Below are 14,205 nucleotides of genomic sequence, written 5' to 3'. Positions count from 1 at the left end.
AAGACTTCAGATGGTTCCAACTTACATAACTGGATAGTTACCGAGGAAATGTTAGAGAGAGAAATCCAAGTCGAACTTCTGGATGGCTATTCTCCCCTTGCACCCCACCCCTCCCCCCGCCCCAGATACCCCCCACCTCCTGACTCCCCCCAACCCAACCTGACTAGCTCCCATCACCCAACTCTCCCCAACCCCCAACTCACCCTCAACCTGATCTGACCTGACCCCACCACCCTATCCAGCTACCCCCTTACCCATTTACCTCACCCACCCTACCCGCTTACACAACTACACATTCACTCATACACTAACACCCTAGGACATTTAGATTTTTTAATAACCAGAAAATGGTGGCTGGTGCTGTTAAAAAGGGGTGTGGCTTCACTCAGAATCTCTCTGCTGCTCCCTCCGAGGTTTCCTCCGTGGAGGGAGTTCTGCAGGATCCTCCATTGGAAGATTGGCCAGAAAAAATTGGAGGAAGGTAAGTGGGTAGTTTTATTTTTGTCTGATCAGAGTCGGATACAGGAGTTCCCACCCTGAAGGGAGGATTTTTTTGCTTGTGGCCGCTCACTGTGTGCGAATCAGCTGCCGCGTTTCCCACATTACAACAGTGATACACACCAAAAGTACATCATTGGCTGTAAAACATTTGAGGCCATTTGGTGGCTTCTCTTGCATTAAATAAAATGCAAGGGCAGGATTTTCCCTTCGTTGGGCAGGCCGGCCTGGGAGCGGCTGCAAAACGGACCACCGCCCGCGATCGGGCCCCAACCGAGCCAATTGAGGCCTGCCCAGTGTGAAATGCGGCTCCGCATGGACGGGGAGGGCAGAGCGGGGGCGCCGGCCTCTAGGCCGTTGGGTCTAATGGCCGGCCCGGCAGACGGCTTAAAAGCAGCCCAGGCAGCGCCTGGAAGGCTGCCACGGAGGACGCCCCCTGAGCTGCCACTATGGACCCGAGTGCAGCTGGACACGGCAGGTGGGCGAGCACTCGCAACAACCCCCCCCTCCCCCCCCCTTCCAACGGCTCCTCTAATGAGCGCCTTGTCGTCCTCCTGGTGGAGGTGGCTGCCAGGGCGGACACCCTTATCCCCGGGGTAGGAGGACAAGGCCACCGCACCTCGCCAAGAGGGCACAGGAGGAGGTGGCAGCGCTGGCCAGCAGTTGTGACATGATGTGGCACTCCTGGGTGCCGTATCAGAAGCGCTTGAATGACTTGCTGTGCTCAGGAAGGGTGAGTACCGTGTTAGCAGGGTGCAGATGTGTTAAGGTGGACCTCAGGAGTGCCAGAGTCTGAGTGCCAACTGTCACTCACGCAGGAGCTGGCCAAGGGGGTGAGCCCTGGCTGTTTGGACTGAGTGCCTTGTGGCTCAAGGGCCATGAATCGGATGTGCCCTGTGAGGTGTTCCTCAGGTGGGATTGGCCAGGCTGCAATGGCGCTGCAGGTAGAGAGTGGACTAATCAAAGCTCCTCTGTCCTTTCAGGAGAAGAAGGGCCAGCAGAGGCCCCTAATCCTCCCGAGATATGAGCAAGACGCCCTGGAGCTGGAGAGCCAGCACATCCCAAGTGCAACCAGGTGTGGAGAGGCAGGGGGTGCCAGATGAAGGTAAGAATGCAGTGCACAGAAGTGAGAACTTTGGCTTGTGCAACCATTCTAGTGCAGTCTCTTCTTCGATGTGAGCCTCAAACCTGGAGCCCCCATTGATCATTGGAAGATGAGGGCACCATGATGCAGATCTCCCTTGTCTCACCAGGGTGCCTGGTGTGCACAGTGACAGTGTGATGACTTTAACTAATGACATGTCCTTCTCCCTTTTAGGTTCTCCAGCAGGCATTCACTCTCCAGACCCCAAAGGGCACCCCCCCACCCCCCCACCCCGGACACCAGAGGACCACCGGACGTCATTTGCACCTGTGTCATACCCGCTGTCTGAAGCAGGCACCAGCGCAGATACCAGCACCTCGGTGGGCATTAGAGCAGTAGTTCTATGTCTGTTCACATTGGTGAGGGCACTTCACACTCGCTTGAGGTGCAGGCGGAGGCAGAGAGTGCCCAGGGCTCCAGCAGTCGGATGATGCTCAGTCGAAGGCTGATGATGAGCTCCTGGAGTTATTCATTAGGCAACAGATGCTGGACATCCAGCGAGATGTGTGGGAGGATCTGGCGGAGATCCATGAGGGTCTGTCTGTCATGGTCTCCGTGGTGGAGGAATCCATGTGGAGCGTGAGCATTGCGTTGACCCTCATGGCCGAGCGCACTGCCTCCTCCATTGAGAGAGTGGCGACTCTAATGGAGAGGCCGCTCCAGGGACAGAATCAGGGGTTCCTGGGGTTGCGCTCGGACCTGCTGCCCTCACACAGGCAATGACCTCAGGCAGTTAGTGTCAGTGTGGGAGATGGATGAGGCACCCTGTATTCCAGCTAGGTGCCCATCCATCAATGGTGAGCAGGGAGGTCCAGAGCAACCTCACGTTGGCTCACGAACTGCCTGCTGCTCTGCGGCTCCTCTCAGGGCGCTCTGGATGATGGCAAAAGCTCCTCTACCCCTCCGCCAGTGACTGTGGCATGTGATGAGGCTGCGATGATTGGGGAGATGCCAGACGTGGCACTGGCCGCTCTCTCCTGGGCGGGGCCAGCACAGGCTCCACTGGCCAGAGGACGACCACGAAGGTCATCAAGGCCAACAGGACAGCAGAGTTAGCAGTTGTCTCCAATGCTGGTGCCAACGATGGGGGAGCACCATACATAGCACTCGTAAATGTTAGTTAAAGGCACCTTGAGGACAAGAGGGACAGGTCACAGGTAATTTTGTGTTCATTTATGTTTACTTTACGCATACTGGTCTGATGCTGAATACCAGAAACGTTTCTGTTAACATTATTGAACTGTCAAAATAAGATAAATTGTGTTTTTGTCATATTGGCATGAGTTTGCTTTACCTTTTTATTTCATTGGTGTGGGGAACGCCAGTGTGTAATGCTGGACGTAGGTAGCTCTGAACTTTATTGCACAGGCACTGAGTGTTCTTTGGGTTCAAAGGAAGGGTCCTTTCAGACATCTGGGATGGAGGCAGCAGCCCCAGCACGCATTTGAAGCTGATCTTTGGTAGCCTGGCTGAAGGAGCGTTGAATCAAGGCATCTTTAGTGTCCCTGCCTCCCTGCAGGTTACTGAGGTCTAGCTCCATGCCCTCAGCATTCTCCTCACCATGCTCCTCTTCGGACTCATTACTGGGACACATCATCTGTGGCCTGTGGAGCCGCATCAAGATCCTCTTCCTCCATTGGGTCCCCCCTTGCCAGTGTCAGATTGTGGAGAGCACAGCATGCACCCACTATCAGTGACACCTGCTCTGGGGGGTATTGTAGTGCTCCCCCTGAATGACCCAGGCATCAGAAGCACATCTTGAGAAGATCTATGGTCCTCTCTACCACCGCCCTTGTAGATACATGACTCATATTGCAATGCTTCTCTGCCTCTGTTCTTGCATGGCAGAGAGGCATCATGAGCCATCTCTTCAACGGATAAGCCTTGTCACCCAGCAGCCATCCATCCGGTTGGGCTGGAGCACTGAAGAGCCTCGGCACCTGGGAATGTCTCGGGATTTACGTGTCATGGGAACTGCCAGGGTACCTTGCACAGACTTGTAGAATCTGCATCTTTTAGTCACACACTATCTGCACATTCATGGAGTGGAAGCCCTTCCTGTTGACGAAGGCACCCGGCTGACCCGCTGGCTCCTTGATGGCCACATGTGTGCAGTCAATTGCATCCTGGACATGGAGGAACCCAGCAATCGCTGCAAAGCCTCTGGCTCACTCAGCCTGGCTGTCCTCCTCCATATGGTAAAGAATAAAGGTCAGTACCCACCTGAACAGAGCTTCTATCACCAGCTTGATGCAACTGTGGACAACTGATTGGGAGACTCCACACAGATCCCCCACTGAGCCCTGGAAAGAGCTGGAGGCATAGAAGTTGAGGGTCACTATGCCCTTCAGAGCTACTGGCATGGGGTGTCCACCCACACAGGTGGAGCTGATCTCAGGCCTGAACATTGGGAAAATGGATGTCATGCTCTCCCTTGAGAGGCAGAGCCTCCTTTGGCACTGCATCTCAGACATATTGAAGTAGCTGCATCGCCGCCTGTAAACCCTGGCAGCAAGATAGTGGCGTCTTCTGCGGCTCCTTCCACCTTGGACTACCTGCTGGCCCTGCACCCCTTGTGCCTGCGCCTCTCCTCCCACAGGTCCCTCCCCTGGAAGCTGCATTGGGACACCCGGCCTCCTCTCCCTTCTGCCCCTCTCTTCCTCCTCAGAGGAGGTGCCACCAGCGGAGACCACAATCCCCATTACCAGGGTAAGGGAGGGCTGTCTGATACCTGGAAGGGTCCACACGGCCTGAACCCTCTGGGAGCCTGGCAGACAGCAATGAGGCCTGAAATGAAGCCTGGAAATGCTAAGAATGAAGCCCTGAACAGAGATGAAGCTGTCAAGTACCAATAAGCAACCAGCTACAAACTATCTCCAAAACTCCTCACTACTCACACTGGCAATGTTGCTGACCCTTTTTATCCTGCCCTTGGATGAGGTTTGTGAAAACGTCGGCTGCTCGCCTGCCCATTTTGCTCATGTGATGAGCAGAAAATTGCACGGGCAAAGAAAAGATTACAATCAATTGCCTGTTAGGGGCCTTACGTGGCTGCTTTATTAATGGTGGGCGCCGCTCCGGCACTCGTGCGCACCCATCCACTGAGTGAAACATCGCTCAAATGCGCGATGATGTTGGGACGCTCACCCAATGTCACCACAGATTATTTTACTCCCAGTTGGGTCGGGCATGCACCTGCCCGTCGGATGAAAAGTTCTGCCCCAAGTCTTTCTTTCTTTTGATCTTCTAAAGGGTTAACCAGAACTCCTATTTTGGTATCGCTTGCAAATTTGGCCTTTAGACGTGGTCTGTCTTGAAATTTGGATCAGAATTTGATTTGCAAAGGTGAAGTGATCTGTGCATTCTCGGCATGGACTATAAAGTTAGCAGACATTACATCTCCCAATTTCTGAAGCCTTTCTATTTAACACGTAATCAAAATCCGTGACTAAAGGAAAAGTGATATATGGTGTGTGGGCTTTGATGTTTTTTCTGAAATCAAAACTATCAACTCGCATAAACTTGATCTAACACTTACCACTTATCGTGAAAGAGAAAGCAGTTTTGAAGCTAAGAATTTTTCTGTTAGTTAGAAATATAAACACCCTTCTCTTTGAGGTTTCTGGTTTTATAAGAAACTTATAAAATTGTGATTTGAAACACCCCCTGAATATCTGAAAGCTTGAATTATGCTCCCGGAATGAGCATCAGTTATGAATACTACATTCAGATTTGTTGATAGTTTTAAACACTTCAGTCACACTGTGACATGAATATTCATGTCTGATTTGCTTTGATAATTACACTGCTTGTACTACCTTGAGGCACAGATCGCAGAAAATTCATTACTGGCATATGGCAAGCTTAAAATCAATTAGCATCAAAGAACTGAGATATGAGAAAGACAGGAGAAACTTCAGAAAAGGCCACCGAGAGATACAAAAGGTATGGAAGTGTGTAGAGAAAGTAAACTTCATACGAAATAGCATTAGTAGAATAAGGTAATGGATCAAACAAGTGAAAGGTAACTTTAGGATGGGTGCCAAGGAGGTCTTCATCACTCAAAGTGATCCACGTTTGCAATGGGTTTCTAGGTTGGGTAGTGAAACACTGAAATCATTCAAATACAGTTCAATGTCACAATGGAGGTTGGTAGGTCCTTTTGAAGGTATGAGTGTGAGCTAAGAAACCAATGGCCTTCCTCATTCATATCTACCTTGTAAGCTTGTATTACTTCCTCAAGCTACTCCAGATGATCTCACAGAGAAAAACACCTAGAAAGATCCAGTGGAGAGGGTGCCTCTTGTTTTTTTCTTGTCACCCCTTGAAGTGCATTTGTATTGCTTGGGTTTAGTTTTATTTCCTTCCATTCTTCCCAACAGAGGAAAAGCGCAAGAACAAAAAGAGTAGTGGGTCACATTTTAGCGTTGCACGCAGACAGGGCAGAACAGTCCTCTACCATCTGACCAGCCATCTTCAAAAACGAGACAAAAGTAAAGTTACGCTGAATAATGTGAGTATTCCTCTTTTCTAAGAATTTGCCTATTTTATTGCTCAATCTATGACCAATACAAGCTGAGGGTGAACATGTCTTCCACTTTTGCCCCAACATGATGCTTGATAGTGTGATTGCTTTTAACCTAAAGTCATATTGGTGTCACTTGGGCTGGACAACTTTGCCAGGAAGGTAAAAAGTTGTTCCGGGTCCTAAGACTGGACCTGGTGCTTCACATTTCAGTGAATGTTAAGATAGTGACAAGCAGCTTATTCAAGTACAGGGCACAGAAAATACCTGTTAATAGATATGTAGTGCAGGTCAGCAGGAGATGCCTTTTTTTATTTGTTCATGGGATGTGGACACTACTGGTTAGGCCAGCACATATTGCCCTTGTTCAGAGGGCATTCTCGAGTCACATGTAGGCCAGTCTAGGTAAGGATGGTAGATTTTCTTCCCTGAAGGACACTAGTGAATCAGGTGGGTTTTTACAACAATCAGCAATGGTTTTATTCCAGATTTTATTCCAGACGTGAAAAGCATTAAATGAATAAAATATTCCAGACTTAATTCCAGATTCTAATTGAATTCAAATTTCACCATCTTCCATGGTGGGATTATGAAACCAGGCTCACCAGAGCCCCAGGAATAATAGTCTAGTGACAATACCACTGTGCCACTGCTATGACTGACACTGGTGCTTTTTCCCCTTGGTAAGTTTTAATGGAGTGCCACTCAGCTCCTGGAAATCAGAGTATTGAACGTATACTTCCCTTGAATCAATTGTGCAGGGCACAGATAACTCCTGGGCAGTAGAGGTCCAGCTCTTAGCTATTAGCAGGCCTGCAATCATGAACAATAAAGAGCATGTGATGAACAGAATTAAATGTCCTACTGTTGCTGAACTGTGAAGTGGGCCAGCTCCCCTGAATACTAGAGAAATCAATCATTCATGAGAGACCAGATCATCAGTTCACCTTTCAACCTTGTATTGTGCAGCACTGACCTATTGTTTAACTACAGTGATTCTCTTAAATTTCTTTCTTATTCAAGGAATGTTTCCAACATTACAACAGGGACTACACTTCAAAGATACTCCATTGTTGTAAGGTGTTTTGGGATGTCTTGCGGATGTGAAAAGCATTAAATGAATAAAATATTTTTTTTAGAACATGCCTTTAAGCTCTTCAATACTGGATTTTGTAACTGTTGTGAGATTCAAAGCAAATTCCACAATCGTGAAATGTCCAAAATAAGCTGCTTTGGATCAGAGAGAAAGCTTAGATGGTCACTGCTCCCCTTAACCTTGATCTCCATCAACATTCACTTAATTTTGATGTAAAGATTCTGTGTTCCTGACAGGACAATTTTGTACTGAGTTCGTTCCTTGTTATACTTTGACAGATTGCATTAGTAGGTTGTACAGAGAAATATAATTCTCTATCAACTTCAATCAGAGGGAACTAAATTGAAGCAGACAGTGTGTAGTTAAAAGCAACCGTTTGCAATAATGGGCTAAGATTTGAGTGGCCTTTTCTGCTGCTGTTTTCAGCACATTTTAACTGCATGCTTCTGTGATTTGAATGTGCTTTAATTGTCTAATTTTCTAAACATCTCTATGCAGGAATATTTCAGGAGAAAATTTGATTTTAATCAATTTAATTTATTTCAAGATTACAGTTTTCTCTATCCAAAATTATGATTTAGAAAAAGTTGTCCCTCATTTTTGCAATTTTGTAAAATCACAGACATTAAATGTTAATCAATGATCTTTCTATCTCCAATCTTGCGCAAAATTGAGATAATTTATCTATTCTTTTCTTACCAAGATTTTGGAATATTAAGTACTGCGTACAGTTTTGGTCACCACAATACAGGAAAGATGTGGTTGTACTGGAGACGATGCAGACTGGGATGCTGCCAAGACTGGAGAATTTTAGCTTTGAGAAAAATTTGACAGGCTGGCGTTGGTTTCCTGGGAAAAGGAAGCTCAGGGGTGACTTAATTGAGACATATAAAATTATGAAGGACTGAGACAGGGCTACCATATGGGTTGGGGAGGTGGTGTGGTGCAGGGGAGGGATGGGGGGGGGTGCATGGAGTCCCTCCACAGGGCAGCCTGAGGCTAATGCACCCAGGAAGGCAGGGTGGGGGGGGGGTCTATAAACATGCACAGTGCTGGCTCCCCGGTCTGCCACTAGGAGGCCACCTCCAGCCAGCTGCACTGTCCCCTGACGCCCATGGAGACCTGAAGGCTGACTGGAAAATCCCAGTTGGCCTCTGACCTTTTTAGGCCTTTAACATGGTCAATTGGCTAGCCGTCACTTCCCTCGGGCAACCCTGCTACCAACACCCACCCCCCTACCCACTCCAACCCCCATCAATCCAGAAAAATGGCCTGGTGAAGGGATGGAGCTGGGGAACTGCCACGCATGGTTAAACAAAAACAAAAATACCTGGAAAAACTCAGCAAGTCTGGCAGCATCTGTGGAGAGGAACACAGTTAACGTTTCAAGTCCGTATGACTCTTCATCAGAACTGCACACATCTCCGCGTTCTGCTGGACCATGGTCTCCATGGTGTCCACCATCCTCCCCGTGGAGCCCTCATTGCGAACATGGGGGCACCAGTTCATCAGAGAGCAGGCGGACATGCTCCTCGCGTGCCGCTCTGTTGAGGGCTTCCAACAGCTCTGCATGATTCTTCCCCGCCTTCTGCTGACTCTCCAGGAAGAGTTGGAAGGCCGAATCCAGAGGCTTATCATCTGCCTCGGACCTCACAGATGCCTCTTCCCCAGCAGTCCTCTGGTATTGGAGAGCTCAGCTGAACCTACCTCCTGCGGATACATATTCATGTGGTGACCACCAGATTATGAACCTGAGCCTTCTATAGATCTAGGTCCTACCAAGGTGTGTGTCTCTGCGTTGGTGGAGGGTGTGAGTGAGCGCTATGATGGGTCTTCCAGGCTGCTTATTTCCAGCTATTCAATGGAGGAGGTGTCCTCTTGGCTGGAGGTGAGGACCTGGATGGAGCTGAGGGACTGGCTGGCTAAGGTCACTTGGCAGAGCTTTCTGTCAACCAAAGTAGAGATCATTTGTGCTGGCAGCAGGCACAAAAGCAGGAGAGAGAACATTTGCATTAAGGGAGGGATGATATGATGCAGGATCCTCGCGTGGGTGTTTGCTGCCGACCTCACTATCACCGTAGGCACGATCCACGTCCTCAGCAGTCAGTGATGAGGTGGTTGACTTACCCTGGCGGAACAGATGTGCCCATCCAACCTCTTCTTGCACTGCATGGCTGACCACTGCTGCCACCACCCCCCATGCTGGATTGGTGACCTTGCTTGTTGGTCTTCGCCCAGCGAGGGTAGGGTACTTCACGGCAAGGCCTCCACTGTGTCCAGTAGGTGCTCGAGGGAGGCATCGCTAAGTATGTTTCCCCCCTTTTGGCAGCTGTCAGTTCCCAGCAGCTTCCTACCCTTAGAGAATGTTAGCTCTGTGCGGGCACGGCATTTAAATATGGCGTCTGTTTACTGAAAGCCTGAGGGAATGGTGAGGCGGGCGAATCAGTGACCGTCCTGTCAGTGACCCAGTGTGTTTCCTGGGAATGCATAATTAATGAGGCTGGATGCATCGGGAATGGGACGATGTGGTGTGAAAAGCCGCTATTGCGCCCGACGGGTAGAGCGTCCTTTTCCCCACCCACTACCGCACTAGTCCAAACCTGGGACGATTCTGTCCTATATGTCATTCAGAAGAAGGAATGCTCTTGTTTGAGCAGAAAAGCCTGGATAGGTCCAAACCTAATCCTCAAAGTAGGTGAAGTGAATGAATAAGAGGATAAAACTTTCATTGAGGGAGCCGAGGCCTTCACAACCTTAACCATTCAATAATGGCCAGCAACAGAGTGCAAGTTGCAAGAATTTCCAGAGTCTCAAAGGCGAGATGAAGACTGTATGCAGATTCACACATACCACCCTGGTGGATGGCCAGGGTATATTCCTCGCAACATTGTCCTATGGCAGCACTTTGAAAAACATCGCCACTTTAGCATCATAGATGACCTCTCGGTCTATAATGAGCAATTGGTGGTGCCATGAGCTCTCTGCCTGAAAGTCCCCCAGAAGATTCACCAATGACATCTTGGTATTACCAAATGTTGAGCCAGGACACAACAGTCTGTATGGCGGCCAGGTATCTCAAGCTGTATTGAAGGCATGGTCCTCAACTGCATCACCTGTGTCATACACAGATCGAAGCAGAAAGAGCCACTTCTGCCCTCCTCTTTCCCATCCAGTCCATGGAAATATCCATGGGTAAGGACCTTTTCAAAGTCAAAGGGAAAGTGTTTCTCATCATTGTGGATTATTATTCCCATTGGATAGATGTGCAAAAGCTACAGGGCCTCATCTCTGAGACTGTTATGACCTCTTTGAAGAGGATCTTTTTTACACACGCCATTCTGGACATTGTCACCTTTGACAGTGGGCCGCAATTCGCCAACAAGTGTTTCCAATCCTTTGCAGCATCATATGGATTTGTCCACGTCACAAGTTCGCCAAGTACCCTCAGGCCAACAGAGAGGCTGAGAGAGGAGTATGCGTCATTAAAGACCTCCTCTGAAAAAGTGAAGACTTTGAGCTAGCCCTGCTCAGTTATCGCTCTGCACCATTGCAAAACTCTTTCACTCCATTTGCACTTTTGATGGGCCACAGGCTAAGAACCCAACTTCCTTTCCTTCCTCACACGTTGATACCAAACCCACGGTAGACGACATGGCTGGGCCAGACAAAGCGATGAAAGCCAGAGAGCAGGTCAAGTCCGCACTTTCAGCTAACACTACAGGGCTCACAACCTTCCCACTCTTGAAAAGGGAGAGATGGTGTGGATTAAAGACCAGCAGCAAGAAGCCACTGCAATGGAGAAGTTACAACAGCCAAGATTGTATCTGGTCCAGACAGAAACCAGTGTCATCCGAAGAAGCAGGAATGTCTTGATTTCAATGAACAGGAAACTGTTAGCAGGATGGGCTGCATACCCTGATCCCCAAGAGGGCGTCACGCCTGCAGAAACCCTAACAAAGGAAACAAGAAGTGACAATCCTCAGGGAATGAATTTGGAGTGAACAGATGCTCAACAGCCTCAAAAAGAAATCCACACATGTTCAGGGAGATTGGTGAAAACACCAAGGAGTCTATCCCTTTAAAAACAGAGACTTTGGGGAGACGTGTAGGAGGGTGTGTATATAGTATGTCGGGATAAAGACTTGGGGGGAGATGTAGAGTAAAGGGTTAACTCCAACACTACACTCATAATAGTTACTGAGCATGTGCATAAGGAGCTATGTCATAATGATGTCACCCAGAGAGAGATGAGTGAGAAGAACCTAAGAGAGGAGAATTGCTCAGTCCTGATGTTCTGTAATCTTGTATATAGTTAGCTATGTAAATAAAAGATCTTTTCAGGAAAGATTTTTGCCTCCAGCCAGATCTCTTACTACAATAAGGCACCCAATGTTTTCCAAGACAATCCAACAATAACAGAAGTCCCAGGATAATATACCGGTTATTTAGGACTGAAAAGAAGAGAAAATTCTTCACTCAGAGGGCAATGAATTTTTAGAATTTTCTAACTCATAGACCTGTGAATACTCAGTTGTTGAGCATATTCAATATTAAAATTAACAGATTATTGAGCACTAAGTGCATCATGGAATATGAGGTAGGGTGGGGAATTGAGCTGATGTAATTCAGTCATGATTTTATTAAATGGTGGAGCAGATACCAAGGATCACTTGCCTACTCCTGTTCCTATTTCTTAGATATGTCTGAACATATGGTCAGAAATTATATAACAATTTATTTTCACTTTATGAGAGGTTACTTGATGATGTGTTTGTAATTGCTTAACTTTCTTCTTTGGCAGAACATGTTTGAGAATAAGCCCTCCCTCCCAGAGTATAAAGTGGCGTCCATCCAGAAATCCCGCTTCATCCTCATGCACTACAGCATGTTCAAAGCCGGATGGGACTGGCTCATCTTACTGGCCACGTTTTATGTTGCTGTGACCGTCCCTTACAATGTTTGCTTCACAGAAAGTGATGACAGCTCCTCCACTTCCCGCAGCACGACTGTGAGCGACATTGCTGTGGAAATGCTTTTCATTTTCGGTAAGCCGAGTTTTTAGTCTCTCAGTCCTTCACCAGAGAACACGACCGAGGGAAAATTTCTTCCAGTCCAATTGGGAATTCAGAAGGAACTTCTTTACCCAAAGAGTGGTGAGAATGTGGAACTTGCTACCACAGGGAATGGTTGAAGCGATTGGTATAGATGTAGTCAAAGGGGCTCTAGACAACTATGTGATGCACAAGGTAACAAAGGGTTACACAGATAGATTTAGATGAGAGATGAGGTATGACATAAGGAGGCTCAAGTGGAGCCTAAACGCCAGCATGACTGGTTGGGCTAAATGGCCTCTTTCTGTGCTCTATATCCAATGTAAACCTCAGACACTGATTTCCCTCCATGCTACACTGGGGCAGATAAGTGTGCATTAGGAATGAAGGCTTTAACATATGAATGAAAGAAGACATTGGCAAAAATTAGCTGCACAAAGTCTCATATGACTATTCAGACTTAAAACTTGGCATCAGGGTGAAAGAGTTTCAATTTGTACCAATACTTGTGAATGTGCAGCCTGAATTTGGGCAATCAATGTCTGAGATGATACTAAAGTAGAGAAGCTGGAATCTCCTTGGAGAGAGAGAGAGAGAGAGAGAGCCTCAGTCCTGCTTCAGAGTCAACTCGAGCCTCACTACCTGATTTACGCCATTGCTCAGGATTGCTGCCAAGCCGACAAAATTTTCATCAGCTTGAAGTGTAATTTATAGTCTCAATGCACCATTAAATGATGGAATTACTTCTGTGCCATTGCTCTACTCTTTGTGGCCAATGGGCAGAATAAAATCCAGGGAATAGGAGCATGGGAGTGTTTTTGGCCACTGGCTGGAGAGCTGGTGAGAGCCACACGTTGCCTCCTTTGGGGAAGGCTTTGCCCTATTGAACACCAGTCTGGCACTTAAATGGTGTGTTGTGAACCTTCCTCAGGATCAAGGACCTCGGGGCTGAAATCCTGCACCACCCCCCCATCCCTATCAGAGGCTGGCAGCTCCTCATTGCCATCAGTGCCACTGGGGGAGTCCAGCAATGGACCCACACCCACCAGAGGCCCAGGATCACTGAGGGACCCAGGCCACAGTTAAGTGATGGCAAGGTGGGGTCACAAGGAGCGCATTGCTAGCTGGGAGGGGCAGGGGGAATGAAAGAAAGGGCAGGGGAAGGACCTTAGCAGAAACCGTCCCTTCCCAGTGCCAGGTCCCTCGATTGGACACTGAGTGCCTGCCAATTTGACAGCATGACAGGGTTTGCCTTTCGGGGTCCGCACATGGCAACTGCCCTACTCACCATTGGGTTAATGCTAAGGACAGTGGGCTGAGGTCCTTAACTGGGCATTAATTGCCCTGTTAAATGCCTTAATTGGCGTGAGAACAGGACGGCCATTCACGAGCCTTCCTGCTGCGGATTTAATTGGGGCAGAGGCAGGAAGGTGTCAGGGTCCTCACCCAGCACCCTCTTGCATGATTAAATGCCCCACACCTCCAGATTTGCCACAGGGAGGGTATTAAATTTCACCCTATTTTTTTTGCTTTATCCGTGCAACGCATAGTGTCATCCAGTGGAACATCCCCTCTGAAAAGATGGGAATAACATCACTTATAATGTGTAAACTCAGAATATTCACCATTTGAAAACAAGCTTTTAGCACTGGGTCCCGTTTGCTCAAGTTCTGTTGAACCGTTCCTGATACTTATGCCTCATTATTGCTCATCTTGTCCATTTTATAACCCTGCCTTCTAATTATTTCTGTTTCTGACACTTGCTTCTGTTTCCACCATTCATATCAGGCTGCATCATTCACTTGCTTAGCCTGGATTCATCCTATTTTTTTCCCAATACTTCTGTTTCCTAACCTTTTAGCTGAATTTCCAGCAATACTATAGTCAGTAG

General features: G+C 48.0%; 1 protein-coding gene across 1 annotated transcript in view; it reads left to right on the top strand.

Moving 5' to 3' along the window:
• The window catches only part of kcnh4b (potassium voltage-gated channel, subfamily H (eag-related), member 4b), a 148,956-nt gene that overhangs the window by 57,099 nt on the left and 77,652 nt on the right, over nucleotides 1-14,205 (top strand). Inside the window, exons 4-5 of the mRNA XM_041173819.1 lie at nucleotides 6,025-6,155; nucleotides 12,065-12,308. Of these exons, the coding sequence (XP_041029753.1) occupies nucleotides 6,025-6,155; nucleotides 12,065-12,308 (375 nt within the window). The remainder of the gene's footprint in view (nucleotides 1-6,024; nucleotides 6,156-12,064; nucleotides 12,309-14,205) is intronic.

This window comes from Carcharodon carcharias, chromosome 23 (genome assembly GCF_017639515.1).
Source record: "Carcharodon carcharias isolate sCarCar2 chromosome 23, sCarCar2.pri, whole genome shotgun sequence".
NCBI lineage: Eukaryota > Metazoa > Chordata > Chondrichthyes > Lamniformes > Lamnidae > Carcharodon > Carcharodon carcharias.
Note: the sequence above shows the minus strand (reverse complement) of the source record. Positions and strands in the feature narration are given on the sequence as shown.